This window comes from Dendropsophus ebraccatus, chromosome 10 (genome assembly GCF_027789765.1).
Source record: "Dendropsophus ebraccatus isolate aDenEbr1 chromosome 10, aDenEbr1.pat, whole genome shotgun sequence".
NCBI classification, from domain to species: domain Eukaryota; kingdom Metazoa; phylum Chordata; class Amphibia; order Anura; family Hylidae; genus Dendropsophus; species Dendropsophus ebraccatus.
In genome coordinates this window covers 6186150-6214117 of record NC_091463.1, presented here as the reverse complement: position 1 = coordinate 6214117, position 27968 = coordinate 6186150, and the positions used below count along the sequence as shown (strand labels likewise).

At 51.1% G+C, this 27968-nt stretch overlaps 1 protein-coding gene across 6 annotated transcripts; it reads left to right on the top strand.

Annotated features, from left to right (window-relative positions):
• On the top strand, nucleotides 1-26645 carry FAM78A (family with sequence similarity 78 member A). Of its 6 annotated transcripts, XR_011364765.1 has the most exons (4): nucleotides 276-362; nucleotides 10043-10531; nucleotides 24301-26270; nucleotides 26315-26645. XR_011364765.1 is itself a non-coding variant. In XM_069985758.1 (3 exons), exons 2-3 carry the CDS (start codon nucleotides 10104-10106, stop codon nucleotides 24827-24829), a joined length of 957 nt encoding a protein of 318 aa, XP_069841859.1. In that variant the 5' UTR covers nucleotides 276-362; nucleotides 10043-10103; the 3' UTR covers nucleotides 24830-26645. The 6 variants fall into 6 exon arrangements, 5 of the variants coding, with proteins under 5 accessions (XP_069841864.1, XP_069841859.1, XP_069841861.1 ...); XM_069985758.1 differs by having other exon boundaries at nucleotides 24301-26645; XM_069985760.1 differs by lacking the exon at nucleotides 276-362 and adding an exon at nucleotides 4101-4240 and having other exon boundaries at nucleotides 24301-26645.
• The last annotated feature ends 1323 nt before the right edge of the window (nucleotides 26646-27968 follow it).

Below are 27968 nucleotides of genomic sequence, written 5' to 3'. Positions count from 1 at the left end.
AACTGCTGCACCCCTGTAACAGTGCCAGTGGTGACCCCAAAACTGCTGCACCCCTGGGAGAGTGACACTGGTGACCCCAAAACTGCTGCATCCTGGGAGAGTGCCTATGGTGACCCCAAAACTGCTGCATCCTGGGAGAGTGCCTATGGTGACCCCCATACACCCCGAAACTGCTGCACCCCTGCGATCACCCTCAGCTCTACTGCAAAACCAGAGTCTGCTGACTGCAACCGGGGAGCATGCCAGGCTCCAGCAGGTGACCCCAAAGCTGCTAGACTCAGGGGGACTGCTACAGGTGACCCCCCAGACACCCCAAAACTGCTGCACCGCTGGAGAGGACAGGCGCTGCTGCCATCACACAGGTACTAACTATTGCATCTATTATTCATGGTGAAGCCTCCGGGATCTTCTTACAGCCCAGTAGGTATATATGTCATGTGTGCCCAGCAAATCCTGTATACTGAGCCAGACCAGTATAGATGGACCCCTGTATACTGAGCCAGACCCCTATAGATGGACCCCTGTATACTGAGCCAGACCAGTATAGATGGACCCCTGTATACTGAGCCAGACCCCTATAGATGGACCCCTGTATACTGAGCCAGACCCCTATAGATGGACCCCTGTATACTGAGCCAGACCCCTATAGATGGACCCCTGTATACTGAGTCAGACCCCTATAGATGGACCCCTGTATACTGAGCCAGACCCCTATAGATGGACCCCTGTATACTGACCCAGACCCCTATAGATGGACCCCTGTATACTGAGCCAGACCCCTATAGATGGACCCCTGTATACTGAGCCAGACCCCTATAGATGGACCCCTGTTTACTGACCCAGACCCATATAGATGGACCCCTGTATACTGAGCCAGACCCCTATAGATGGACCCCTGTATACTGAGCCAGGCCCCTATAGATGGACCCCTGTATACTGAGCCAGACCAGTATAGATGGACCCCTGTATACTGAGCCAGACCCCTATAGATGGACCCCTGTATACTGAGCCAGACCCCTATAGATGGACCCCTGTATACTGAGTCAGACCCCTATAGATGGACCCCTGTATACTGAGCCAGACCCATATAGATGGACCCCTGTATACTGAGCCAGACCCCTATAGATGGACCCCTGTATACTGAGCCAGACCCCTATAGATGGACCCCTGTATACTGAGCCAGACCCCTATAGATGGACCCCTGTATACTGAGCCAGACCCCTATAGATGGACCCCTGTATACTGACCCAGACCCCTATAGATGGACCCCTGTATACTGAGCCAGACCCCTATAGATGGACCCCTGTATACTGAGCCAGACCCCTATAGATGGACCCCTGTATACTGAGCCAAACCCCTATAGATGGACCCCTGTATACTGAGCCAGACCCCTATAGATGGACCCCTGTATACTGAGCCAGACCCTTATAGATGGACCCCTGTATACTGAGCCAGACCCCTATAGATGGACCCCTGTATACTGAGCCAGACCCCTATAGATGGACCCCTGTATACTGAGCCAGACCCCTATAGATAGACCCCTGTATACTGAGCCAGACCCCTATAGTAGGGCTGGGCGATATTGGCCTAAATCATTATCGCGGTTAATCGTACATGTAGCCGCGGTAACGATAACTGAGCGATAATTATGACACACCCCTTATGTAAGCCACACCCCTTTTACAAGCCACACCCACTTGACCGTGAAAACCCTGTGATATTTTGTTTTAATAAGAGTATAAAAATAGCCATATAGGCTATTGTCCTTATCATTATTTGTCATTATTAGGGGTCTCAGCAGAGACCTGGACGTGTATATACAGATATACAACCACTACAGAATATGTATACACAGGTATACAGCTATGTACACAGTACAGTATCTGTATATACAGGTATACAGCTATGTACACACTACAGGACGTGTATATACAGGTATACAGCCACTACAGGACGTGTATATACAGGTATACAGCTACATAGCTGTATACATGTCCTGTACTGTGTACATAGCCCTATACCAGTATATATACATCCGATAGTGTGTACATAGCTGTATACCTGTATATACACGTCCTGTAGTATGAACGTAGCTGTATACCTGTATATACACGTCCTGTAGTATGTACATGGCTGTATACCTGTATATACACATCCTGTAGTGTATAGATAGCTGTATACTCAAATATACAAGTCCTGTAGTGGCAGTATTATTTATGTATTTATGCACACACACTACAAGATATGTATATACAGGTATACAGCTATGCAGATTTTCCATTAATAACACATGCACACTCAGCTAAGCTGAACATTCATGTGTATTATAGGACTACAAGAGATAGTTGGGGGTATCTGGGCAGGGGGGGGGATCTAGGCAGAAGGGGGGGGATTTGGGCAGAAGTGGGAGGGGGAGATCTGGGCAGAAGTGGGGGGGAAGCAGCTGGGGGGGATGTGGGCAGAAGGGGGGGGGGGGAAGCAGCTGGTGGTAACCTGGGCAGAAGTGGAGGGGGGGGGGGAAGCAGCTGGGGGGGATCTGGGCAGAAGTGGGAGGGGGAGATCTGGGCAGAAGTGGGGGGGGGGAGCAGCTGGGGGATCTGGGCAGAAGTGGGGGGGGAAGCAGCTGGGGGGATGTGGGCAGAAGGGGGGGGGAAGCAGCTGGTGGTGATCTGGGCAGAAGTGGGGGGGGAAGCAGCTGGTGGGGATCTGGGCAGAAGTGGGGGGGAAGCAGCTGGTGGGGATCTGGGCAGAAGTGGGGGGGAAGCAGCTGGTGGGGATCTGGGCAGAAGTGGGGGGGGAAGCAGCTGGTGGGGATCTGGGCAGAAGTGGGGGGGGGAAGCAGCTGGTGGGGATCTGGGCAGAAGTGGGGGGGGGAGCAGCTGGTGGGGATCTGGGCAGAAGTGTGGGGGGGGGAGCAGCTGGTGGGGATCTGGGCAGAAGTGGGGGGGGGAAGCAGCTGGTGGGGATCTGGGCAGAAGTGGGGGGGGGGGAAGCAGCTGGTGGGGATCTGGGCAGAAGTGGGGGGGGGAGCAGCTGGTGGGGATCTGGGCAGAAGTGGGGAGGGGGGAGCAGCTGGTGGGGATCTGGGCAGAAGTGGGGGGGGGAAGCAGCTGGTGGGGATCTGGGCAGAAGTGGGGGGGGGGGAAGCAGCTGGTGGGGATCTGGGCAGAAGTGGGGGGGGGAGCAGCTGGTGGGGATCTGGGCAGAAGTGGGGGGGGGGAGCAGCTGGTGGGGATCTGGGCAGAAGTGGGGGGGGGAAGCAGCTGGTGGGGATCTGGGCAGAAGTGGGGGGGGGGAAGCAGCTGGTGGGGATCTGGGTAGAAGTGGGGGGGGAAGCAGCTGGTGGGGATCTGGGCAGAAGTGGGGATCTGGGCAGAAGTGGGGGGGGGGAAGCAGCTGGTGGGGATCTGGGCAGAAGTGGGGGGGGAAGCAGCTGGTGGGGATCTGGGCAGAAGTGGGGGGGGAGCAGCTGGGGGGGAGTCTGGGCAGAAGTGGGGGGGAAGCAGCTGGTGGGGATCTGGGCAGAAGTGGGGGGGAAGCAGCTGGTGGGGATCTGGGCAGAAGTGGGGGGGATGCAGCTGGTGGGGATCTGGGCAGAAGTGGGGGGGATGCAGCTGGTGGGGATCTGGGCAGAAGTGGGGGGGAAGCAGCTGGTAGGGATCTGGGCAGAAGTGGGGGGGGAAGCAGCTGGTGGGGATGTGGGCAGAAGTGGGGGGGGGGGAAGCAGCTGGTGGGGATGTGGGCAGAAGGGGGGGGAAGCAGCTGGTGGGGATGTGGGCAGAAGGGGGGGGGGGAAGCAGCTGGGGGGGGGGGGAGAGTCTGGGCAGAAGTGGGGGGGGGGGGAGCAGCTGGGGGATCTGGGCAGAAGAGGGGGGGACATAAACTGTATCTCCTCCTCCCCCTGCCACCCCGCTCAGCATCGGTACGCTTGTGGCCCCGTCGGACGTTCATACAGGCAGATCCCGGTCTCTGGAGGAGGAGACCGCAGCATCATGTGATGGCGTCTCTGCGGGTGCTGGAGCTGAATAGCGGGATCGGGGATCTGCACTGCGGCCCTAGATCCCGCTATTCAGCTCCAGCACCAGCAGGGACGCCATCACATGATGCTGCGGTCTCCTCCTCCAGAGACCGGGATCTGCCTGTGCAAACGTCCGACGGGGCCACAAGCGTACCGATGCTGAGCGGGGTGGCAGGGGAAGGAGGAGATACAGTTTATGTACCCCCGGCCACTCACTCCCGGGTATGTGGAGCGGGTCAGCGCCTGTCCGGCGGGTAGGGTGGGGGAGAGATACGCTGGTGCAGGGCGCACTGAGGGACGAGCGGGCAGGGGCCGTTGGGGGGCGCTCTGTCAGGCATGGCGGGACGGGGAGTCCTATGACACATGTGCAGCACTGAAATACCGCAAATACCGTCCTGGCGCAGTTGAGGTCGGTTTACCGACGCCAGAGACGGTATCGGTATTTTCACGGTATACCGCCCAGCCCTACCCTATAGATGGACCCCTGTATACTGAGCCAGACCCCTATAGATGGACCCCTGTATACTGAGCCAGACCCCTATAGATGGACCCCTGTATACTGAGCCAGACCCCTATAGATGGACCCCTGTATACTGAGCCAGACCCCTATAGATGGACCCCTGTATACTGAGCCAGACCCCTATTGATGGACCCATGTAGACTGAGCCAGACCCCTATAGATGGACCCCTGTATACTGAGCCAGACCCGTATAGATGGACCCCTGTATACTGACCCAGACCCCTATAGATGGACCCCTGTATACTGACCCAGACCCCTATAGATGGACCCCTGTATACTGAGCCAGACCCCTATAGATGGACCCCTGTATACTGACTCAGACCCCTATAGATGGACCCCTGTATACTGACCCAGACCCCTATAGATGGACCCCTGTATACTGAGCCAGACCCCTATAGATGAACCCCTGTATACTGAACCAGACCCCTATAGATGGACCCCTGTATACTGAGCCAGACCCCTATAGATGGACCCCTGTATACTGAGCCAGACCAGTATAGATGGACCCCTGTATACTGACCCAGACCAGTATAGATGGACCCCTGTATACTGAGCCAGACCCCTATAGATGGACCCCTGTATACTGAGCCAGACCCCTATAGATGGACCCCTGTATACTGAGCCAGACCCTTATAGATGGACCCCTGTATACTGAGCCAGACCCCTATAGATGGACCCCTGTATACTGACCCAGAGCCCTATAGATGGACCCATGTAGACTGAGCCAGACCGCTATAGATGGACCCCTGTATACTGAGCCAGACCCGTATAGATGGACCCCTGTATACTGACCCAGACCCCTATAGATGGACCCCTGTATACTGACCCAGAGCCCTATAGATGGACCCATGTAGACTGAGCCAGACCGCTATAGATGGACCCCTGTATACTGAGCCAGACCCGTATAGATGGACCCCTGTATACTGACCCAGACCCCTATAGATGAACCCCTGTATACTGAACCAGACCCCTATAGATGGACCCCTGTATACTGACCCATACCAGTATAGATGGACCACTGTATACTGAGCCAGAGCCCTATAGATGGACCCCTGTATACTGACCCAGACCCCTATAGATGGACCCCTCTATACTGAGCCAGACCCCTATAGATGAACCCCTGCAGCCAGACCCTCCCTATATATGAAACCCTACAGACAGAAACCCCTCTATAGATGCAACCCTACAACCAGGAGACCCATATAGACAAACCCCTACAGCAAGAAACCCCCTGTATATGAATGCCTACAGCAAGGAGCACCTATAGATGAACCCCTATAACCAGGAGACCCCTATAGAGGAACCCCCACAGCCAGGAGACCCCCATAGATGAACCCCAAAACCAGAAGCCCCCTACAGCTGTAACCCTACAGTCAGAAGCCCCCTATATATGAACTGAACCCCTACAGTCAGGACTCCCCTATAGATGAACCCCTACAGCCAGGACTCCCCTATAGATGAACCCCCAAACCAGAAGCCCCCTACAGCTGTAACCCTACAGTCAGAAGCCCCCTATATATGAACCCCTACAAACAGGACTCCCCATAAATGCACCTCTACAGCCAGGACTCCCCTATAGATGAACCCCTACAGCCAGGACTCCCCTATAGATGAACCCCTACAGCCAGGACTCCCCTATAGATGAACCCCCAAACCAGAAGCCCCCTACAGCTAAAAACCCTACAGTCAGAAGCCCCCTATATATGAACCCCTACAGCCAGGACTCCCCTATATGAACCCCTGCAGCCAGGAGACCCCATATAGAAGAACCTCTACAGCCAGAAGCCCCCTACAGATAAACACCTTTGAATAGAAGCCCCCTATGGATGAACCCATACAACAAAGAGCCCCCTATAGATAAACTCCTACAACTGGGAGCCCCCTATTGATGGACCCTTACAACCAGGAGACCCCTATAGATGAACTCCTACAACCAGGGGGCCCCTATAGATGAATCTCTACAGCTTGGAACCCCCTATGAATAAACTCCTATGGCTAGTAGACCCCCTATAGAAGAACCCCTACAGCCAAAAGCCCCCGATGGCCAGAAGCCCCCTATATATTAAACCCTACAGACAGGACCTCTCTGTAGATGAACCACTACAGCCAGAAGCCCCCTACAGCTGAACCCCTATGGCCAAAGGCCCCCTCTATAGATGAACCCAGATAAGCCCCCTTCCCTGTATTGCAGATCTTTCCTTCTCATCTGCTGTCTTGGTGCATTATGCTACAGTCCCCACTGAGCTCTGAGCCGACTGCCGCACATGGAGGGGTCTCATATATACATACAGTGTATATACATCCCGTACATGGGGGGGGGGTCACATACATATATACAGTGTATATACATCCCGTACATGGAGGGGTCACATACATATATACATACAGTGTATATACATCCTGTACATGGAGGGGTCACATATATACATACAGTGTATATACATCCTGTACATGGAGGGGTCACATATATACATACAGTGTATATACATCCTGTACATGGAGGGGTCACATACATATATACAGTGTATATACATCCCGTACATGGAGGGGGTCACATACATATATACATACAGTGTATATACGTACATCCCGTACATGGAGGGGGTCACATATATACCTCCTGTACATGGAGGGGTCTCATATATACATACAGTGTATATACATCCTGTACATGGAGGGGTCACATATATACATACAGTGTATATACATCCTGTAGATGGAGGGGTCACATATATACATACAGTGTATATACATCCTGTACATGGAGGGGTCACATACATATATACAGTGTATATACATCCCGTACATGGAGGGGGTCACATACATATATACATACAGTGTATGGCTGGGTTCACACTACGTATATTTCAGTCAGTTTATTTCAGTCAGTATTGCAACCAAAACCAGGAGTGGATTAAAAACACAGAAAGGATCTGTTCACACAATGTTTGAAATTAAGTGGCTGGCCTCCATATAACGGTAAATAACTTCCATTATTTCAATATAACAGCCGTTGTTCTAAAATAAAAGCAAATATTTGCCATTAAATGACGGCCATCCACTCAATTTCAACATTGTGTGAACAGATCCTCTCTGTGTTTTGAATCCACTCCTGGTTTTGGTTGCAATACTTACTGAAATATACTGAGTGAAATATACATATACTGACTGAAATATACGTAGTGTGACAGCAGCCTTTATACGTACATCCCGTACATGGAGGGGGTCACATATATACCTCCTGTACATGGAGGGGTCACATATATACATACAGTGTATATACATCCTGTACATGGAGGGGTCTCATATATACATACAGTGTATATACATCCTGTACATGGAGGGGTCACATATATACATACAGTGTATATACATCCTGTACATGGAGGGGTCACATACATATATACAGTGTATATACATCCCGTACATGGAGGGGTCACATACATATATACAGTGTATATACATCCTGTACATGGAGGGGTCACATACATATATACAGTGTATATACATCCCGTACATGGAGGGGGTCACATACATATATACATACAGTGTATATACGTACATCCCGTACATGGAGGGGGTCACATATATACCTCCTGTACATGGAGGGGTCACATATATACATACAGTGTATATACATCCTGTACATGGAGGGGTCACATATATACATACAGTGTATATACATCCTGTACATGGAGGGGTCGCATACATATATACATACTGTCAGGATTCAGGGACAGCTGGGTAGTAGCCATAATGGTAGCCATTTCAGTTGCCACCCAGCTTTCCCACAGACAGATAGAAGACTTCCCCATCAGTAATAAGAGTTTTGTTTCCTCTGTGTGTTGCGGGTGACCTGGCTGCTGGTAGCCGGGGGGGGGGGGATTCCTTTCATTTAGGATTGTGTGTGATGGCGGCGTATGTCAGGACCACCTGCCACTGATGCTGACGCCGCTTTGATGCCAAACCTGGCACTAGAAATTCTCAGCAGTTCTTCTCGCATCCAGGAATCTCAGTAATAGTGACAGCCAGGGGGACAGATGGCGGAGGAATAGACCAGGGAGGACACCGCCTCTACACATATCTGTGCATTCAGGGGACGTCCTTTGCCATCTTACTCTTGTAGCAGACTCCTGGACAGGGAGAGTTCTAGAACTTTCTTACATTTGCACATCCCTCTGTTTGCTGTCCGTGAATAGTCTTGTGCCGTTGGTTACTAGGATTGTGCTGTCAATGACTAGGATTGTGCTGTCAATGACTAGGATTGTGCCATCAGTGACTAGGCTTGTGCCATCAGTGACTAGGATTGTGCTGTCAGTGACTAGGATTGTGCCGTTGGGGACTAGGATTGTGCTGTCAGTGACTAGGATTGTGCTGTCAGTGACTAGGATTGTGCCATCAGTGACTAGGATTGTGCCGTCGGTGACTAGGATTGTGCCATGGGTGACTAGGATTGTGCCGTCGGTGACTAGGATTGTGCCGTCGGTGACTAGGATTGTGCCGTCGGTGACTAGGATTGTGCCATCAGTGACTAGGATTGTGCTGTCAGTGACTAGGATTGTGCCTTCGGTGACTAGGATTGTGCTGTTGGTGACTAGGATTGTGCCATCAGTGACTAGGATTGTGCTGTCAGTGACTAGGATTGTGCCGTCGGTGACTAGGATTGTGCCATCAGTGACTAGGATTGTGCTGTCAGTGACTAGGATTGTGCCTTCGGTGACTAGGATTGTGCTGTTGGTGACTAGGATTGTGCCATCAGTGACTAGGATTGTGCTGTCAGTGACTAGGATTGTGCCGTCAGTGACTAGGATTGTGCCGTCAGTGACTAAGATTGTGCCGTCAGTGACTAGGATTGTGCCATCAGTGACTAGGATTGTGCTGTTGGTGACTAGGATTGTGCCGTCGGTGACTAGGATTGTGCCGTCAGTGACTAGGATTGTGCCGTCGGTGACTAGGATTGTGCCATCAGTGACTAGGATTGTGCTGTTGGTGACTAGGATTGTGCCGTCGGTGACTAGGATTGTGCCGTCAGTGACTAGGATTGTGCCATCAGTGACTAGGATTGTGCTGTCAGTGACTAGGATTGTGCCTTCGGTGACTAGGATTGTGCTGTTGGTGACTAGGATTGTGCCATCAGTGACTAGGATTGTGCCATCAGTGACTAGGATTGTGCCGTCGGTGACTAGGATTGTGCCGTCAGTGACTAGGATTGTGCCGTCAGTGACTAAGATTGTGCCGTCAGTGACTAGGATTGTGCCTTCGGTGACTAGGATTGTGCTGTTGGTAACTAGTCTTGTGCCATCAGTGACTAGGATTGTGCTGTTGGTGACTAGGATTGTGCCGTCGGTGACTAGGATTGTGCCGTCAGTGACTAGGATTGTGCCGTCGGTGACTAGGATTGTGCCGTCGGTGACTAGGATTGTGCCGTCGGTGACTAGGATTGTGCCGTCGGTGACTAGGATTGTGCTGTCAGGCCTATAGTAATGGATTATTCCCCGTTGCAGGTGCCCGGCAGACAGACCGCTCCATACTTTGCAGCCCTGAGATGCTCTTCTCTCCATCTCTATGGATATAGCAAAAGAAATCTACCATCTGAAGCTCAGCCATCGGGACGAGGTGTCGCCCAGCTGCGCCCTGCAGGGACCCGGCCGGAGGAGCGTGCAGGTCTTCATGCGTCGCCGTCCTCAGGACTGCCTGAGCCTGCTGGAGATTGCCCTGGTGCTGAATACTATGGGGTGCATCCATAGCCTAAGCTGCAAACCCAAAGTCTTCAGGGAGTCTATCACTGTGCTGGACGTCAAGGCCTCCATCGATCCCACCCCCACCAGCATCGACGAGTCCTCCAGCGTCGTCCTCAGATACAGGACCCCACACTTCAGAGCCAGCGCCCAAGTGCTAGTGCCCCCCATCTCTGGGAAAGACTCATGGAGAGTGGGCTGGATCCAGGCCTGTAACCACATGGAGTTCTACAATCACTATGGAGACCTGGGAATGTAAGTGTGTGCCGCCATCCACCACAGTATACATCTGATAATCCGCCATCCACCACAGTATACATCTGATAATCCGCCATCCACCACAGTATACATCTGATAACCCGCCATCCACCACAGTATACATCTGATAATCCGCCATCCACCACAGTATACATCTGATAATCCGCCATCCACCACAGTATACATCTGATAATCCGCCATCCATCACACCACAGTATACATCTGATAATCCGCCATCCATCATGGTATACATCTGATAATCCGCCATCCACCACAGTATACATCTGATAATCCACCATCCATCACACCACAGTATACATCTGATAATCCGCCATCTATCGCGCCACAGTATACATCTGATAATCCGCCATCCATCGCGCCACGCTATACATCTGATAATCCGCCATCCATCGCGCCACGGTATACATCTGATAATCCGCCATCCATCACACCACGGTATACATCTGATAATCCGCCATCCATCACACCACTGTATCTGATAATCCGCCATCCATCACACCACAGTATACATCTGATAATCCACCATCCATCACACCACAGTATACATCTGATAATCCGCCATCCATCACACCACAGTATACATCTGATAATCCGCCATCCACCATGGTATACATCTGATAATCCGCCATCCACCATGGTATACATCTGATAATCCGCCATCCATCACACCACAGTATACATCTGATAATCCGCCATCCACCACAGTATACATCTGATAATCCGCCATCCACCACAGTATACATCTGATAATCCGCCATCCACCACAGTATACATCTGATAATCCGCCATCCATCACACCACAGTATACATCTGATAATCCGCCATCCACCACAGTATACATCTGATAATCCGCCATCCATCACACCACAGTATACATCTGATAATCCGCCATCCATCACACCACAGTATAATCTGATAATCCGCCATCCACCATGGTATACATCTGATAATCCACCATCCATCACACCACAGTATACGTCTAATAATCCGCCATCCATCGTGCCACGGTATACATCTGATAATCCGCCATCCGTCGCGCCACGGTATACATCTGATAATCCGCCATCCATCACACCACTGTATCTGATACTCCGCCATCCATCGCACCATGGTATACATCTGATAATCCGCCATCCACCATGGTATACATCTGATAATCCGCCATCCACCATGGTATACATCTGATAATCCGCCATCCACCATGGTATACATCTGATACTCCGCCATCCATCACACCACAGTATACATCTGATACTCCCCCATCCATCACACCACAGTATACATCTGATAATCCGCCATCCATCACACCACGGTATACATCTGATAATCCGCCATCCATCACACCACAGTATACATCTGATAATCCACCATCCATCACACCACGGTATACATTTGATAATCCACCATCCATCACACCACAGTATACATCTGATAATCCGCCATCTATCGCGCCACAGTATACATCTGATAATCCGCCATCCATCGTGCCACGGTATACATCTGATAATCCGCCATCCATCGCGCCACGGTATACATCTGATAATCCGCCATCCATCACACCACTGTATCTGATACTCCGCCATCTATCGCGCCACAGTATACATCTGATAATCCGCCATCCATCGTGCCATGGTATACATCTGATAATACGCCATCTATCGCGCCACAGTATACATCTGATAATCCGCCATCCATCGTGCCACGGTATACATCTGATAATCCGCCATCCATCGCACCATGGTATACATCTGATAATCCGTCATCCATCACACCACAGTATACATCTGATAATCCGCCATCCATCACACCACGGTATACATCTGATAATCCGCCATCCATCACACCGTGGTATACATCTGATAATCCACCATCCATCACACCACGGTATACATCTGATAATCCACCATTCATCACACCACGGTATACATCTGATAATCCGCCATCCATCACACCACGGTATACATCTGATAATCCGCCATCCATCACACCGTGGTATACATCTGATAATCCGCCATCCATCACACCACGGTATACATCTGATAATCCGCCATCCATCACACCGTGGTATACATCTGAAAATCCGCCATCCATCACACCGTGGTATACATCTGATAATCCGCCATCCATCACACCACAGTATACATCTGATAATCCGCCATCCATCTCACCACAGTATACATCTGATAATGCGCCATCCATCACACCACGGTATACATCTGATAATCCGCCATCCATCACACCGTGGTATACATCTGGTAATCCGCCATCCATCACGCCACGGTATACATCTGATAATCCGCCATCCATCACACCACGGTATACATCTGATAATCCGCCATCCATTGCACCACGGTATACATCTGATAATCCGCCATCCATCACACCGTGGTATACATCTGATAATCCGCCATTCATCACGCCACGGTATACATCTGATAATCCGCCATCCATCACACCACGGTATACATCTGATAATCCGCCATCCATTGCACCACGGTATACATCTGATAATCCGCCATCCATCACACCACTGTATCTGATACTCCGCCATCTATCGCGCCACAGTATACATCTGATAATCCGCCATCCATCGTGCCATGGTATACATCTGATAATACGCCATCTATCGCGCCACAGTATACATCTGATAATCCGCCATCCATCGTCCACGGTATACATCTGATAATCCGCCATCCATCGCACCATGGTATACATCTGATAATCCGTCATCCATCACACCACAGTATACATCTGATAATCCGCCATCCATCACACCACGGTATACATCTGATAATCCGCCATCCATCACACCGTGGTATACATCTGATAATCCACCATCCATCACACCACGGTATACATCTGATAATCCACCATTCATCACACCACGGTATACATCTGATAATCCGCCATCCATCACACCACGGTATACATCTGATAATCCGCCATCCATCACACCACGGTATACATCTGATAATCCGCCATCCATCACACCACGGTATACATCTGATAATCCGCCATCCATCACACCGTGGTATACATCTGATAATCCGCCATCCATCACACCGTGGTATACATCTGATAATCCGCCATCCATCACACCACAGTATACATCTGATAATCCGCCATCCATCTCACCACAGTATACATCTGATAATGCGCCATCCATCACACCACGGTATACATCTGATAATCCGCCATCCATCACACCGTGGTATACATCTGATAATCCGCCATCCATCACGCCACGGTATACATCTGATAATCCGCCATCCATCACACCACGGTATACATCTGATAATCCGCCATCCATTGCACCACGGTATACATCTGATAATCCGCCATCCATCACACCACGGTATACATCTGATAATCCGCCATCCATTGCACCACGGTATACACCTGATAATCCGCCATCCATGACACCGCACTATATATCTGATACTCCGCCATCCATCACATTACTGTAGCTGATACTCCGCCATCCATCACACCGCAGTATATATCTGATAATCCGCCATCCATCACACCACTGTATCTGATACTCCGCCATCCATCACACCACAGTATATATCTGATAATCCGCCATCCATCACATCACTGTATCTGATACTCCGCCATCCATCACACGACTGTATCTGATACTCCGCCATCCATCACACCACAGGATATATCTGATAATCCGCCATCCATCACACCACTGTATCTGATACTCCGCCATCCATCACACCACAGGATATATCTGATAATCCGCCATCCATCACACCATGGTATACATCTGATAATCCGCCATCCATTGCACCTTACAGCCAACTGCTAAATATCTGCCCCTTTCTGACTCAATCTATAATCTCAATCTCAATCTATAATCTCTATATAGATTAGAAAGAGAGAAAAAGAAAGATGAAACAACCATTTGTTCCTTTCCCCTATACTTCTCAGGAGGCTGTCACTGTTTTGTTGTTTTCCCACCCCATGGCCAGGTGCTCACTGATTGGTGTGATGTCAGTGGTGGGCGGGGTTACAGATAAGGTGTTATGGCTTCCCTGACACAGAAGAGACAGAGATCATGTGACCTCTGTCTCAGAAGGCAGGGGGAGGACAGAGGAGCCGAGACAGAGTGGACCAGAGAGTGAGGATTTTACGCAGCTTCAGGGTGTGAGTCAGGGCGTTCTGCAGACACACAAACCATTTTGCTTAATAGAAACCTTTTACCCACATGCTAAGATTATGGGTGGGCATCATGGTTGGGGATTATAGGTGGACATTACAGGTGGGGATTATGGGTGAGCATTATGGGTGGGAATTTGGGTGGGAATTTGGGTGGGCATCATGGGTGGGATTTACGGGTGGACATTACAGGTGGGAATTTGGGTGGGAATTTGGGTGGGAATTTGGGTGGGCATTATGGGTGGGAATTTGGGTGGGATTTACGGGTGGACATTACAGGTGGGGATTATGGGTGGGCATCATGGGTGGGATTTACGGGTGGACATTACAGGTGGGGATTATGGGTGGGCATCACGGGTGGGGATTATGGGTGGGCATCACGGGTGGGCACTAAGGGTGGGGATAATGGGTGGGCATCGTGGGTGGGGATTACGGGGGGATTATGGGTAGGCATCATCGGTAGGCATTACGGGGGGGGATAATGGGTGAGCATTACGGGGGAGGTTTACGGGGGGGGGGGGGGGGGGGATTTCGGGTGCGCATCATGGGTGGGTCTTTTGAAAGCTGGAGTCTGATTGTTTGCCAAGGTAACTCTCTCCCACCATTTGTACAATCCTGAGTGGTGACTCTGGTTGTTATTTTTGGGTGGAGTTTCGGCATTATCGATACCATCATCAAGGAAGTGACCCTGTGGCCGACTACTGCTTCCTGTTTGTGAATTGTCTCAGCAGGATGTGGTGTACAGTGCAGGATCCTGGGCCGTAAATGCAGAAACCCACCCCGGTATCCATAGTGACAACTCCAGGGTTAGAATTGCTAAAGAAACTGGATGGCGTTACCCTTTAATCCCTCTATAAGATATGAGCAAAATAGGAGGAGCTGTGACAACTCGTAATTCATGTTAGTGGAGTATGCCCTCTATAACTCTGCTTGCTGGCTCTTGTAGTTCTATAAGTCACATTGAGGCCTCTATAACTCTGCTTGATGGCTTTTATAGTTCCACAAGTCACATTGAGGCCTTTATACCCTTGCTTGCTGGCTCTTGTGGTGATATAGGTCACATTGAGGCCTCCATACCCCTGCTTGCTGGCTCTTGTGGTGATATAGGTCACATTGAGGCCTCTATACCTCTGCTTGCTGGCTCTTGTAGTTCTATAGGTCACATTGAGGCCTCTATACCCCTGCTTGCTGGCTCTTGTAGTTCTATAGGTCACATTGAGGCCTCTATACCCCTGCTTGCTGGCTCTTGTGGTGATATAGGTCACATTGAGGCCTCTATACCCCTGCTTGCTGGCTCTTGTGGTGATATAGGCCACATTGAGGCCTCTATACCCCTGTTTGCTGGCTCTTGTGGTGATATAGGCCACATTGAGGCCTCTATACCCCTGCTTGCTGGCTCTTGTGGTGATATAGGCCACATTGAGGCCTCTATACCCCTGCTTGCTGGCTCTTGTAGTTCTATAGGTCACATTGAGGCCTCTATACCCCTGCTTGCTGGCTCTTGTAGTTCTATAGGTCACATTGAGGCCTCTATACCCCTGCTTGCTGGCTCTTGTGGTGATATCGGTCACATTGAGGCCTCTATACCCCTGCTTGCTGGCTCTTGTGGTGATATAGGTCACATTGAGGCCTCTATACCCCCGCTTGCTGGCTCTTGTGGTGATATAAGCCACATTAAGGCCTCTATACCCCTGCTTGCTGGCTCTTGTGGTGATATCGGTCACATTGAGGCCTCTATACCCCTGCTTGCTGGCTCTTGTGGTGATATAGGTCACATTGAGGCCTCTATACCCCTGCTTGCTGGCTCTTGTGGTGATATAGGTCACATTAAGGCCTCTATACCCCTGCTTGCTGGCTCTTGTGGTGATATAGGTCACATTGAGGCCTCTATACCCCTGCTTGCTGGCTCTTGTGGTGATATAGGTCACATTGAGGCCTCTATACCCCTGCTTGCTGGCTCTTGTGGTGATATAGGTCACATTGAGGCCTCTATACCCCCGCTTGCTGGCTCTTGTGGTGATATCGGTCACATTGAGGCCTCTGTACCCCTGCTTGCCGGCTAATATAGGTCACATTGAAGGCTCCTGTCATGTTCGTAACGTGGCAGTGATATGATTATAAGCGATCGATATATGAAGTGACGGGATGTGAGCGAGCACTGGAACCGAATCCCCGGGATCATATTCTTATCATCTCCTCTGCTGCTTATTCTGAGAATTTTCTTCTATTTTTCCCCTTGACCTTCCAAGACGTTGTAAAATATTCATCTCTCGGTGCTCTGCGTTTTCAGCGCCACTTTAATTTCTCCTGGTATGCGGCGCAGTGTAATGTTTCATGGCGCGTCCGGAGTGATCTGTTAGGATATTAAATATGACGGATCTCTTCGCTATGTAAGGAGCCAGATCTCCAGATGAGTTATAGAAGGAGGAGTCCAGGCAGAGAGGAATGAAGGGCACGGCCATGGGCACCACTAAGCCCAGCAAATCCTCGTCTGGTTACTCTGTGTGCACTCCAGTAATTCTAGTGTCACCCAAGTAATATTATATTTGCCCCATACCCAGGGGTGATTCTAGCCTCTCTGCTGCTCGAGGCGAACTATAGGATGACGCCCCCCCCCCTCGTCAATCCGCCCACATAATAATCCACTACTGCCCCCCCCCCCCACTGCTGTCCCCAATAAACATAATGTTTGGTCCCTTGCTGCACAGAGGATGTCAGGAGAGGAGGGGGCTGATCTTATAGGGGAGGTCACAGCAGCACAGAGGAGGTCAGGAGAGGAGGGTGCTAATCCTATAGGAGAGGTCCCAGCAGCACAGAGGAAGTCAGGAGAGGAGGGTGCTAATCCTACAGGAGAGGTCCCAGCAGCACAGAGGATGTCAGGAGAGGAGGGTGCTGATCTTTCAGGAGATGGTCCCCCTCTTCCCCCCTTATAGATGGTCCCCTCTCCCTTATAGATGGTCCCCTCTCCCCCCTCCCTTATAGATGGTCCCCCTCTCCCCCCTCCCTTATAGATGGTCCCCCTCTCCCCCCTCCCTTATAAATGGTCCCCCTCTCCCCCCTCCCTTATAGATGGTCCCCCCTTTCCCCTCCCTTATAGATGGTCCCCCTCTCCCCCCCCCTTATAGATGGTCCCCCTCTTCCCTCTTCCCCCCCTTATAGATTGTCCCCCTCTTCCCCCCCTTATAGACGGTCCCCTCTCCCTTATAGATGGTCCCCCTCTCCCCCCCCCCCTTATAGATGGTCCCCCCCCCTTATAGATGGTCCCCCTCTTTCCCCCCTCCCTTATAGATGGTCCCCCTCTTTCCCCCTTCCCTTATAGATGGTCCCCCCCCCTTATAGATGGTCTCCCTCTTTCCCCCCTCCCTTATAGATGGTCCCCCCTTTCCCCCCTCCCTTATAGATGGTCCCCCCTCTCCCCCCCCTTATAGATGGTCCCCCTCTTTCCCCCTCCCTTATAGATGGTCCCCCTCTTTCCCCCTTCCCTTATAGACGGTCCCCCTCTTTCCCCCTTCCCTTATAGATGGTCCCCCTCTCCCCCCCCCCCCCTTATAGATGGTCCCCCTCTTTCCCCCCTCCCTTATAGATGGTCCCCCTCTCCCCCCTTATAGATGGTCCCCCTCTCCCCCCTTATAGATGGTCCCCCTCTCCCCCCCCCCCCTTATAGATGGTCCCCCTCTTTCCCCCCTCCCTTATAGATGGTCCCCCTCTCCCCCCCCCCCTTATAGATGGTCCCCCTCTTCCCCCCCCTTATAGATGGTCCCCCTCTTTCCCCCCTCCCTTATAGATGGTCCCCCTCTCCCCCCCTCCCTTATAGATGGCCCCCCTCTTTCCCCCCCTCCCTTATAGATGTCCCCCTCTTTCCCCCCTCCCTTATAGATGGTCCCCCTCTCCCCCCCCTTATAGATGGTCCCCCTCTTCCCCCCCCCCTTATAGATGGTCCCCCTCTTTCCCCCCTCCCTTATAGATGGTCCCCCTCTTTCCCCCTTCCCTTATAGATGGTCCCCCTCTCCCCCCTCCCTTATAGATGGTCCCCCTCTCCCCCCTCCCTTATATATGGTCCCCCCCCCTGCACAGCAGATAAAACAAAAACAGCACATAACTCACCTGCCATCCGTTCCCCTGTCGAGCCTCTCTGGTCTGGTCCCGGCTGATGTGCGGCTGCCCGAGGTGTCCCATCCTGTCCCGGGCGCCTGTGGCTGTGACTTCCGGCGCACAGGGAGCTCTCTGATGCGCGCGCTGCCAGTGACAGGACGGGACACCCCCGGCAGCCGCACATCAGCCGGGGGACTAAGGCTGCATTCCCACGTTCCGTGATCCTGACGGATCACGGACTTGGAATGCCGGTACCGGAGACCCCCGCGCCCGGACAGCATCTGTAATTAGATGCTGGGAGCGGGGGAGACTGTATTCATGAGCGCCGCGCTGTAGTAACAGCACCGCGCTGCTGCTTATGAATACAGTCTCCTCTGCTCCCAGCATCTAATTACAGATGCTGTCCGGGTGCGGGGGACTCCGGTACATGGTACAATCAGTGGCGGATTATAATGTGGGCTGCCGCCCGAACCGCCCATATTATGATCTGCCACTGAATGCCGCCCCCATGATGACAGCTGGTGGCGCTGCCTGAGGCAGACGACTCAGGTCGCCTAATCATTGCGGTGCCACTGCCCATACCCCCTAGTACTTGTCACCCCACTACCTGTCCTGCCCCAGGGATACATGTACACCCCAGTTACTTCATGTATCTCTATACAGTGTCTCAGGGATGGTATAGGGCAGGTGATGGGCAGTGCCCGGTCTCCTCCTCCTCACTGTAAGGATGGTATGGGGCAGGTGATGGGCAGTAGCCGGTCTCCTCCTCACTGTAGGGATGGTATGGGGCAGGTGATGGGCAGTGCCCGGTCTCCTCCTCACTGTAGGGATGGTATGGGGCAGGTGATGGGCAGTACCCGGTCTCCTCCTCACTGTAGGGATGGTATGGGGCAGGTGATGGGCAGTGCCCGGTCTCCTCCTCACTGTAGGGATGGTATGGGGCAGGTGAGGGGCAGTGCCCGGTCTCCTCCTCCTCGCTGTAGGGATGGTATGGGGCAGGTGATGGGCAGTGCCCGGTCTCCTCCTCACTGTAGGGATGGTATGGGGCAGGTGATGGGCAGTGGTCTCCTCCTCACTGTAGGGATGGTATGGGGCAGGTGATGGGCAGTGCCCGGTCTCCTCCTCACTGTAGGGATGGTATGGGGCAGGTGATGGGCAGTGCCTGGTCTCCTCCTCCTCACTGTAGGGATGGTATGGGGCAGGTGATGGGCAGTACCCGGTCTCCTCCTCACTGTAGGGATGGTATGGGACACGTGATGGGTAGTGCCCGGTCTCCTCCTCACTATAGGAATGGTATGGGGCAGGTGATGGGCAGTGCCCGGTCTCCTCCTCCTCACTGTAGGGATGGTATAGGGCAGGTGATGGCCAGTGCCCGGTCTCCCCCTCACTGGAGGGATGGTATGGGGGCAGGTGATGGGCAGTGGTCTCCTCCTCACTGTAGGGATGGTATGGGGGCAGGTGATGGGCAGTGCCTGGTTTCCTCCTCACTGTAGGCATGGTATGGGGGCAGGTGATGGGCAGTGCCCGGTCTCCTCCTCCTCCTCACTGTAGGGATGGTATGGGGCAGGTGATGGGCAGTGCCCGGTCTCCTCCTCACTGTAGGGATGGTATGGGGCAGGTGATGGGCAGTGGTCTCCTCCTCACTGTAGGGATGGTATGGGGCAGGTGATGGGCAGTGCCCGGTCTCCTCCTCACTGTAGGAATGGTATGGGGCAGGTGATGGGCAGGTCCTGGTCTCCTCACTGTAGGAATGGTATGGGACAGGTTATGGGTAGTGCCCGGTCTCCTCGTCACTGTAGGGATGGTATGGGGCAGGTGATGGGCAGTGCCTGGTCTCCTCCTCACTATAGGGATGGTATGGGGCAGGTGATGGGCAGTGCCTGGTCTCCTCCTCACTGTAGGGATGGTATAGGGCAGGTAATGGGCAGGTCCTGGTCTCCTCCTTAATGTAGAGATGGTTTGGGGGCAGGTGATGGGCAGTGGTCTCCTCCTCACTGTAAGGATGATAAGGGGCAGTGCCTGGTCTCGTCACTGGTATGGGGTCTCTGAGCTCTACAGGCAGCCCTTTCCTCCTCCACACAGTCCTGTCTGAGCTCTACAGGCAGCTCTTTCCTCCTCTACACAGTCCTGTCTCTGAGCTCTACAGGCAGCCCTTTCCTCCTCCACACAGTCCTGTCTGAGCTCTACAGGCAGCCCTTTCCTCCTCCACACAGTCCTGTCTGAGCTCTACAGGCAGCTCTTTCCTCGTCCTTCACAAAATGCTGTATCTGAGCTCTACAGGCAGCTGTTTCCTCCTCCTTCACACAATGCTGTCTCTGAGTTCTACAGGCAGCTCTTTTCTCCTTCAGACAGTCCTGTCTCTGAGCTCTACAGGCAGCTCTTTCCTCATCCTCAACACAGTCCTGTCTCTGAGCTCTACAAGCAGCTCTTTCCTCCTCCACACAGTCCGGTCTCTGAGCTCTACAGGCAGCTCTTTCCTCATCCTCAACACAGTCCTGTCTCTGAGCTCTACAAGCGGCCCTTTCCTCTACACAGTCCTGTCTCTAAGCTGTACAGGCAGCTCTTTCCTCCTCCACACAGTTCTGTCTCTGAGCTGTACAGGCAGCTCTTTCCTCCTCCTTTCCTTGGTGCATGCTCTGATACATTGTCAGATGTGATGATATAGACAGGGGCAGAGTTTTCCCTCATCTGGTCCAATGAGCTGACCAAGTGTGTAGAAACATCTCAGAGATGATTGATGAGTAGCTAAATGTCACCTGTCATGGAGAAGGTTCTGGATACTGATGGCCGGGGGGATTATAGTTTTGTTTTTCTTATAAATTTGCAAAAATATCTAAAATTCTGCCTGTCTATCTCCTATGTATCCTTCCTATCAGCATCCCTGTCTATAGCTCAATAATTGTATCTTTATCTCTTATAGACCCCCCCCTTTAACTTCACGTTCACCCCAGTAGTTCCTGTATCGCCCTGGTGACCCTGTTTCTTCTCAGTATCTTTGTGCACACCCGCTCACTCTGGTGACTCTTTGTGCAGTCGCTGCGTCATCCAGCGTCTCCTCTGTGGTTGCTGACCTGGTGTAAGGTCGCGGTTCAGGCTGATGTCAGGCCTGGCTCTAGATACCTGGGGATCTGGTTTCCTGGTGGAAATTCCATTAGCCGGGCTTCCTGTCCTGCAGTGATAATTCCAGATTTCAGGGGTCCACCGTACTTCCCTGCCATTGTACGCACAATGTCTATTTCTGAACTTCCAGGACGTGGAGATACAGCAAAGTGTTTTTTCTTTTTTATTACTGTACCTTGTTTAGCTGCTGCCCGAGATGGCGTCACAATGGGAGCTGTGCATCCGGCACTGTCTATGTTATACGGTACCTGTGGATGAGAAGGAAGCCTCCAGATATAAGAAGAAATATAGGAGGGCTCCTATACTGACTGTGAGATATGACTGTGTGACGTAACAGGCCCAAAGCCTGAGGCTGCACTACTGAAAACATAGCTCCTTCTAAAGTCTACCAGGTCTATGCTATGGAGACAATCACCAACTGTATCAGAGATATCCAACCTATAAGTCTCCAGGGATTGCAAAACCACCACTCCCATCATGTCCTGACAGATGGGAAGATGGCAATTGTAGTTTTGCAACAGCTGGAAAGCTATAGGTTGGAGCTCACTGATGTGTATTATACATATGTGATATGATGTGTCAGTAGTGCAGCCTCATGATCTACTTGTGCAGTCTTCCCTCGTGCCCTTCGTCATACAATACATTGATGGGCCCCCTTGGTACCTTCCTGTTGTCATCTTTCTTGGGTTATTTTTCCACCTGCGGATGTGTCCTAGATGCAGCCGAACACAGGAAGACCATCCGGGGGCGAGAGGGAAGGAGCAGAGCACAGTTTCTTGTGCCTTTGATATTGCAGGAAGTGCACAAAGAGAGATACACCACATGTGTGACAGCAATCTGATGAAGAAGAAGAAGAAGAAGAGGGGCCTGATCTGTGGGAGCGCTCTGATGAAAAAGAAGAGGGGCTCGACGTGTGGGAGCAATCTGATGAAGAAGAAGAAGGGTCCGATGTGTGAGAGCGATCTGATGAAAAAGAAGAAGAGGGGCCCAAGGTGTGGGAGCAAACTGGTGAAGAAGAAGAGGGGCCAGACGTGTGAGAGAGATCTAATGACAAAGATGAGGGGCCCATTGTGTGGAAGCAATCTGATGACAAACAAGAGGGGCCCGTCGCGTGGGAGTGATCTGATGAAGAAGAAGAGGGGCCCGACGCGTGGGAGCGATCTTCTGAAAAAGAAGAGGGGCCTGACTTGTGGGAGCAATCTGATGAAGAAGAAGAGGGGCCCGACGCGTGGGAGCGATCTTATGAAGAAGAAGAGGGGCCCAACGAGTGGGAGCAATCGGATGAAGAAGAAGAGGGACCCGACGTGTGGGAGCAATCTTCTGAAAAAGAAGAGGGGCCTGACGTGTGAGAGCGATCTGATGAAGAAGAAGAGGGGCCCGATCTGTGGGAGCGATCTTATAAAGAAGAAGAAGAGGGGCCCGATGTGTAGGAGCGATCTGATGAAGTAGAAGAGGGACCCGACGTGTAGGAGCGATCTGATGAAGAAGAGAAGGGGCCTGACGTGTGGGACTGATATGATGAAGATGACGACGAGCCTGGTGTGTGAGAGTAATCTGATGAAAAAGAAGAGGGGCCCAACGTTTGGGAGCAATCCGATAAAGAAAAAGAGGGGCCCGATATGTGGGAGGATCAGATGAAGAAGAATATGGGCCCGACATGTGGGAGTAATCTGAAGAAGAAGAAGAGGGGCCCGACGTGTGGGAATGATATGATGAAGGGCCTGATGTGTGGAAGCGATCTGATGAAGAAGAAGACAGTGCCCTCTTAATGAGCGTGCCAAGAAATGATACAGAGCTTACGCACTTGGGGGAGGGCATGGGGTGAAACAATAAATTGTGGCACCATGGGTTGTCAGATGTTCTGTTCATTTTGTCCGCACAGTATTGTGGAGCAGCAGTTTGTGCTCCAGAGCTTTCCTTCCCTACTGTAATAGGAAGTGGTGGTCATGCTCAGTCATATTGCTCGGTCACTCACCCTTTATATGGCTCTAAATCTTTTCTGTGTTAACATTAGATGAATCTCAACGATTGTTGGTGTGAACTGGCAGCCATGTTATGTAGATGTCCAGAGGAGTCTGGAGGGGGACAGAGGAATTTAGAGGGGTCTGAAGGGGGAAAGAGGAATTGGGTGGGGACAGAGGGGTCTACAAAGTGGGGACAGAGGAGTCTGGAGGGGTACAGGAATTGAGAAGGGGCAGAGGGATTTTAAGGTGGAAAGAGGAGTTGGGTGGGGACAGAGGGGTCTGGAGGGGAAGTCAGGAAGGGTTTGGAGGGAGAGGTTCAAAGCAGTCTGGAGAGGGACAGAGGAGTCTGGAGAGGGCATATATTTCACATCTCACGTTTGGATGTTTTTGTTTCATCTTCAGGTCTAGTTGGGAACTTCCAGACCTTCTGAATGGTAAGATCCCGGCCATCAGTGACTCAGACGGCGTCAACTATCCCTGGTACGGCAATACAACCGAGACCTGCACTGTTACCGGCCCTACAAAACAGGAAACCAAGTTTACTGTCAGTATGAATGATAACTTCTACCCCAGCGTGACGTGGGCAGTGCCTGTTAGCGATTCCATTGTGCCTATGTTGACTGGCATCCAGAGGGACCAAAGTTTTACCACTTGGTTGGTGGCTATCAACATGACCAACTGTGATGTGGTTATACTGCACACCATCAAGTGGAGGATGAAACTGGAAATCGAGGTCAAGCCGAGCCAACCGCTGGGACAACGCGCCAAACTACAGGAACCTTTTGCACAGGAACAGCCTCAAGTCCTCAACAAAAATGAGCCCATACCTCCAAGCGCACTAGTAAAGCCGAACGCCAATGACGCACAGGTGCTGATGTGGAGGCCAAAGAACAAGCCGGCCGTGGTGGTCATACCCCCGAAACGCCGGTGAACCCCACGTACCGGGCAATAGCTGCTATTAAAGACAGAACCATGTAACAGCCAAAAACATCACCGAAGGCATCACTGTGTTATCTTGTGCTGATGGATCAATGGATTGTGGTGTGGGGTGCAATGATGTCAGTAGTCTTTTATGGGCAATTTCGGTAGACCCTCCACCAGCCCGCTGCACTGCTATTTCATGTCAGGTTGGACACAGAGTCCTGTATTTTCCATGATGCATGAAGTTAGAGCTTCTGGGATGTTCTTCGGAGAGTCGCGCCATTTTGTTGTTGTTATTTATTTTATTACTTTTTCTTGACTTTGTTCTCCACTTATGTTTCTCTCATTGTCAAAAAGTTGCCAAAAGATCCTCAACACCCTGTACCCCTAAAAGGCACTATGTTTGTTGCCTTTAAAGATAAAGATGGACCTTGAAAGACTTTGAAGTAGACCTCAGTGAAGCTGAGGCATAGGAGGAGACTTTGTTGAACCTCAGGTATTGGAGTAGACTTTAGTGTAGCAATAGTCGGAAGTTGACCTCAGCAGGACATTGTATTGAAGCCGAGGTGTGAGACATTATAGGGATTTACTTTATTGAAGCTCAGGTATAGGAGTAGACCTTATTGAAGCCAAGGTCTGAGGTGGGCTCTAGTGAAGCCAAGATGTGATGAATTTGAGGTATCAGGTAGACATTGCTTAAACAGAGGTGTAAGATTTTCTTTATTGAAGCTCAGGTATTTAAGTAGACCTATAGTAAACCTGAGGTATGAGGTAGGCCTAGGTGAAGGTATAAGGTGTGCTCTAGTGAAGCAGAGGTGTGAGGTGGGCTCTAGTTAAGCTGAAGTATGAGTCAGGCCTAGACTGAGGTATGAGGTGGGCTCTAGTGAAGCCAAGATGTGAGGTGGGCTCTAGTGAAGCAGAGGTATGAGGGGGGCTATATTAAAGCTAAGGTATGAGGTGAGCTCTAGAAAAGTTAAGCTTTAAGACAGACTCTAGTGAAGCCAAGGCGTCAGGTAGACATTACTGAAACTAAGGTATAGGATTTACTTTATTGAAGCTCAGGTATTTAAGTAGACTCTACTGGAGGTAAGTCGAGGTATGATCTGGGTTGTAGTAAAGCCGAGATATGGGGTGGTCTGTAGTAAAGCTAATGTATGAGGTAGGCCTAGACTGAGGTATGAGGTGAGCTTTAGTGAAGCTAAAGTATGAGGTGGGTTTAGGCCAAGGCATGAGGTGCGCTTTAGTAAAGCCAAGGTGTGAGGTGGTCCTTGACCGAAGTATGAGGTGTGCTGTACTGAAGCCGCGTTGTGAGGTGGGCCTTGGCCGAGGTGTGAGGTGTCCTTGGCTGAGGTATGAGGTGTGCTCTAGTGAAGCCGAGGTGGGCCTTGGCCGAGGTATGAGGTGTGCTCTAGTAAAGCCGAGGTATGAGGTGTCCTTGGCTGAGGTATGAGGTGTGCTCTAGTGAAGCCGAGGTGGGCCTTGGCCGAGGTATGAGGTGTGCTCTAGTAAAGCCGAGGTATGAGGTGTCCTTGGCTGAGGTATGAGGTGTGCTCTAGTAAAGCCGAGGTATGAGGTGTCCTTGGCTGAGGTATGAGGTGTGCTCTAGTGAAGCCGAGGTTTGAGGCAGGCCTAGGCCTAGAGCCGAGGTGTGAGGTGGGCCTTGGCCGAGGCAAGAGGTATGCGGCTTTGTTGCTGAATCGCTGTTGGTAGCGTTACTCAGGGGTAATGTAGTAACTAGATAGGGGGATGGGTGAGCATTGCAGGGCATTGCTTCCGTGTCCCTTATCCATTGCAGCTGCTTTTTTTCTTAATAAAAGAGAATTATGGTACAAATAAAAATTCTTAAGAAACACACAAGCCCTCGCCAGGGATTTATTGTGTCACCTCACAGAATGCAAAGGCCCAGAATCAACTGGAAGCCTCCTCTTATCTGTTTCTCACATAGACGGGTTACTCCAATATGGCCACCACTGCAGCTTCTTCAGGGGTTGTCACCTCCGAACATAAGATCAGTAGTCACTGGTAGAGGATGAATGGCAACTCCACAGGAATCCATATTGATTGATTCCCTATCACAGGCTGCCTTAAAGGGACATTCAGTGTCACAACCCCAAGGTGACTATAATCGTGTAAGGCGTCCATCTTGTCTTCTCTCCTGTGCTCCGACTTCATATTACATGTCTGCAACTCGCTTCCATAACAACCAGTCAGGTTTCAGCTTTTACTTTACAATCTCCCCTGAGATATATAAGCTGCGTTCTGATTGGTTGCTTTGGTCAGGCTTGTTAGATCAGACTGCAGCTGTAATGGCTCAGAGCGACCAATCAGATTCTAGCTATCATTTTTATAGTGGTTGTTAAAAATGTAAGACACAATCTGGTTGGTTACTGTAGGTAAACTTGGTGAATAGGTGTATCTAATCCCCTCATGTGTGATACAGTCTACTAAGATAGTGTATGTGATCCTATCATGTGTGATACCATCTGCTGAGCTATGTATCTAATACTCTTATGTGTGATGCTGTCTGCTGGGCTGCTGTATCTAATCCGCTTACATGTTACACTTCTTGCTGAGCCAGGTACCTAATCCTATCTTGTGATACAGTCTCAGAGGAGCCCCCGACACTACACCGCCCATCATTCTAGATACTTCCCTCTTTCTGTGGTTATTATTATCTGATGAAGAGGAGGAAGTCGTCACAATCTCCGGTAAAATGGCCGCACAGGATGTCCCAGAATAGCATCTGAGATACAGGGAGCAGCGCGGAAACCATCCAGATACTGTATCTAATCCTGTCATGAGTGATACTGTTTGCTGAACTGTGTATCTAACTCTTTTGTGGTGGTGTATCTATCATGTGTGATACTTTCAGCAGAGCCACGAATCTTAAAGGGGTTATCCAACGCTACAAAAACATGGCCTCTTTTGCCCCTCTCTTGTCTCCAGATTGGGTGTGGTTTGAAACTCAGCTCCATTGAAGTAAATGGAGCTTAATTGCTAAAGGGGCCACGTTTTTGTAACGCTGGATAACCCCTTTAACCTATCGTGTGATACTAAACTGACTATACGGTCATGTAATATCGTCTGTAGAGTGGCTGTATCAGCCTTGGTGTTCTGGGTTCCTCTTTCTGGACGTGGTGCGGCCGCTG

What these genes read in the sequence shown, in the direction of transcription:
- FAM78A (XM_069985758.1), top strand. Translation starts at nt 10,104, where the DNA reads ATGGATATAGCAAAAGAAATCTACCATCTGAAGCTCAGCCATCGGGAC. An exon ending in CACTATGGAGACCTGGGAAT is followed by an intron (nt 10,532 to 24,300) that starts GTAAGTGTGTGC and finishes TTTCATCTTCAG; the next exon opens with GTCTAGTTGGGAACTTCCAG.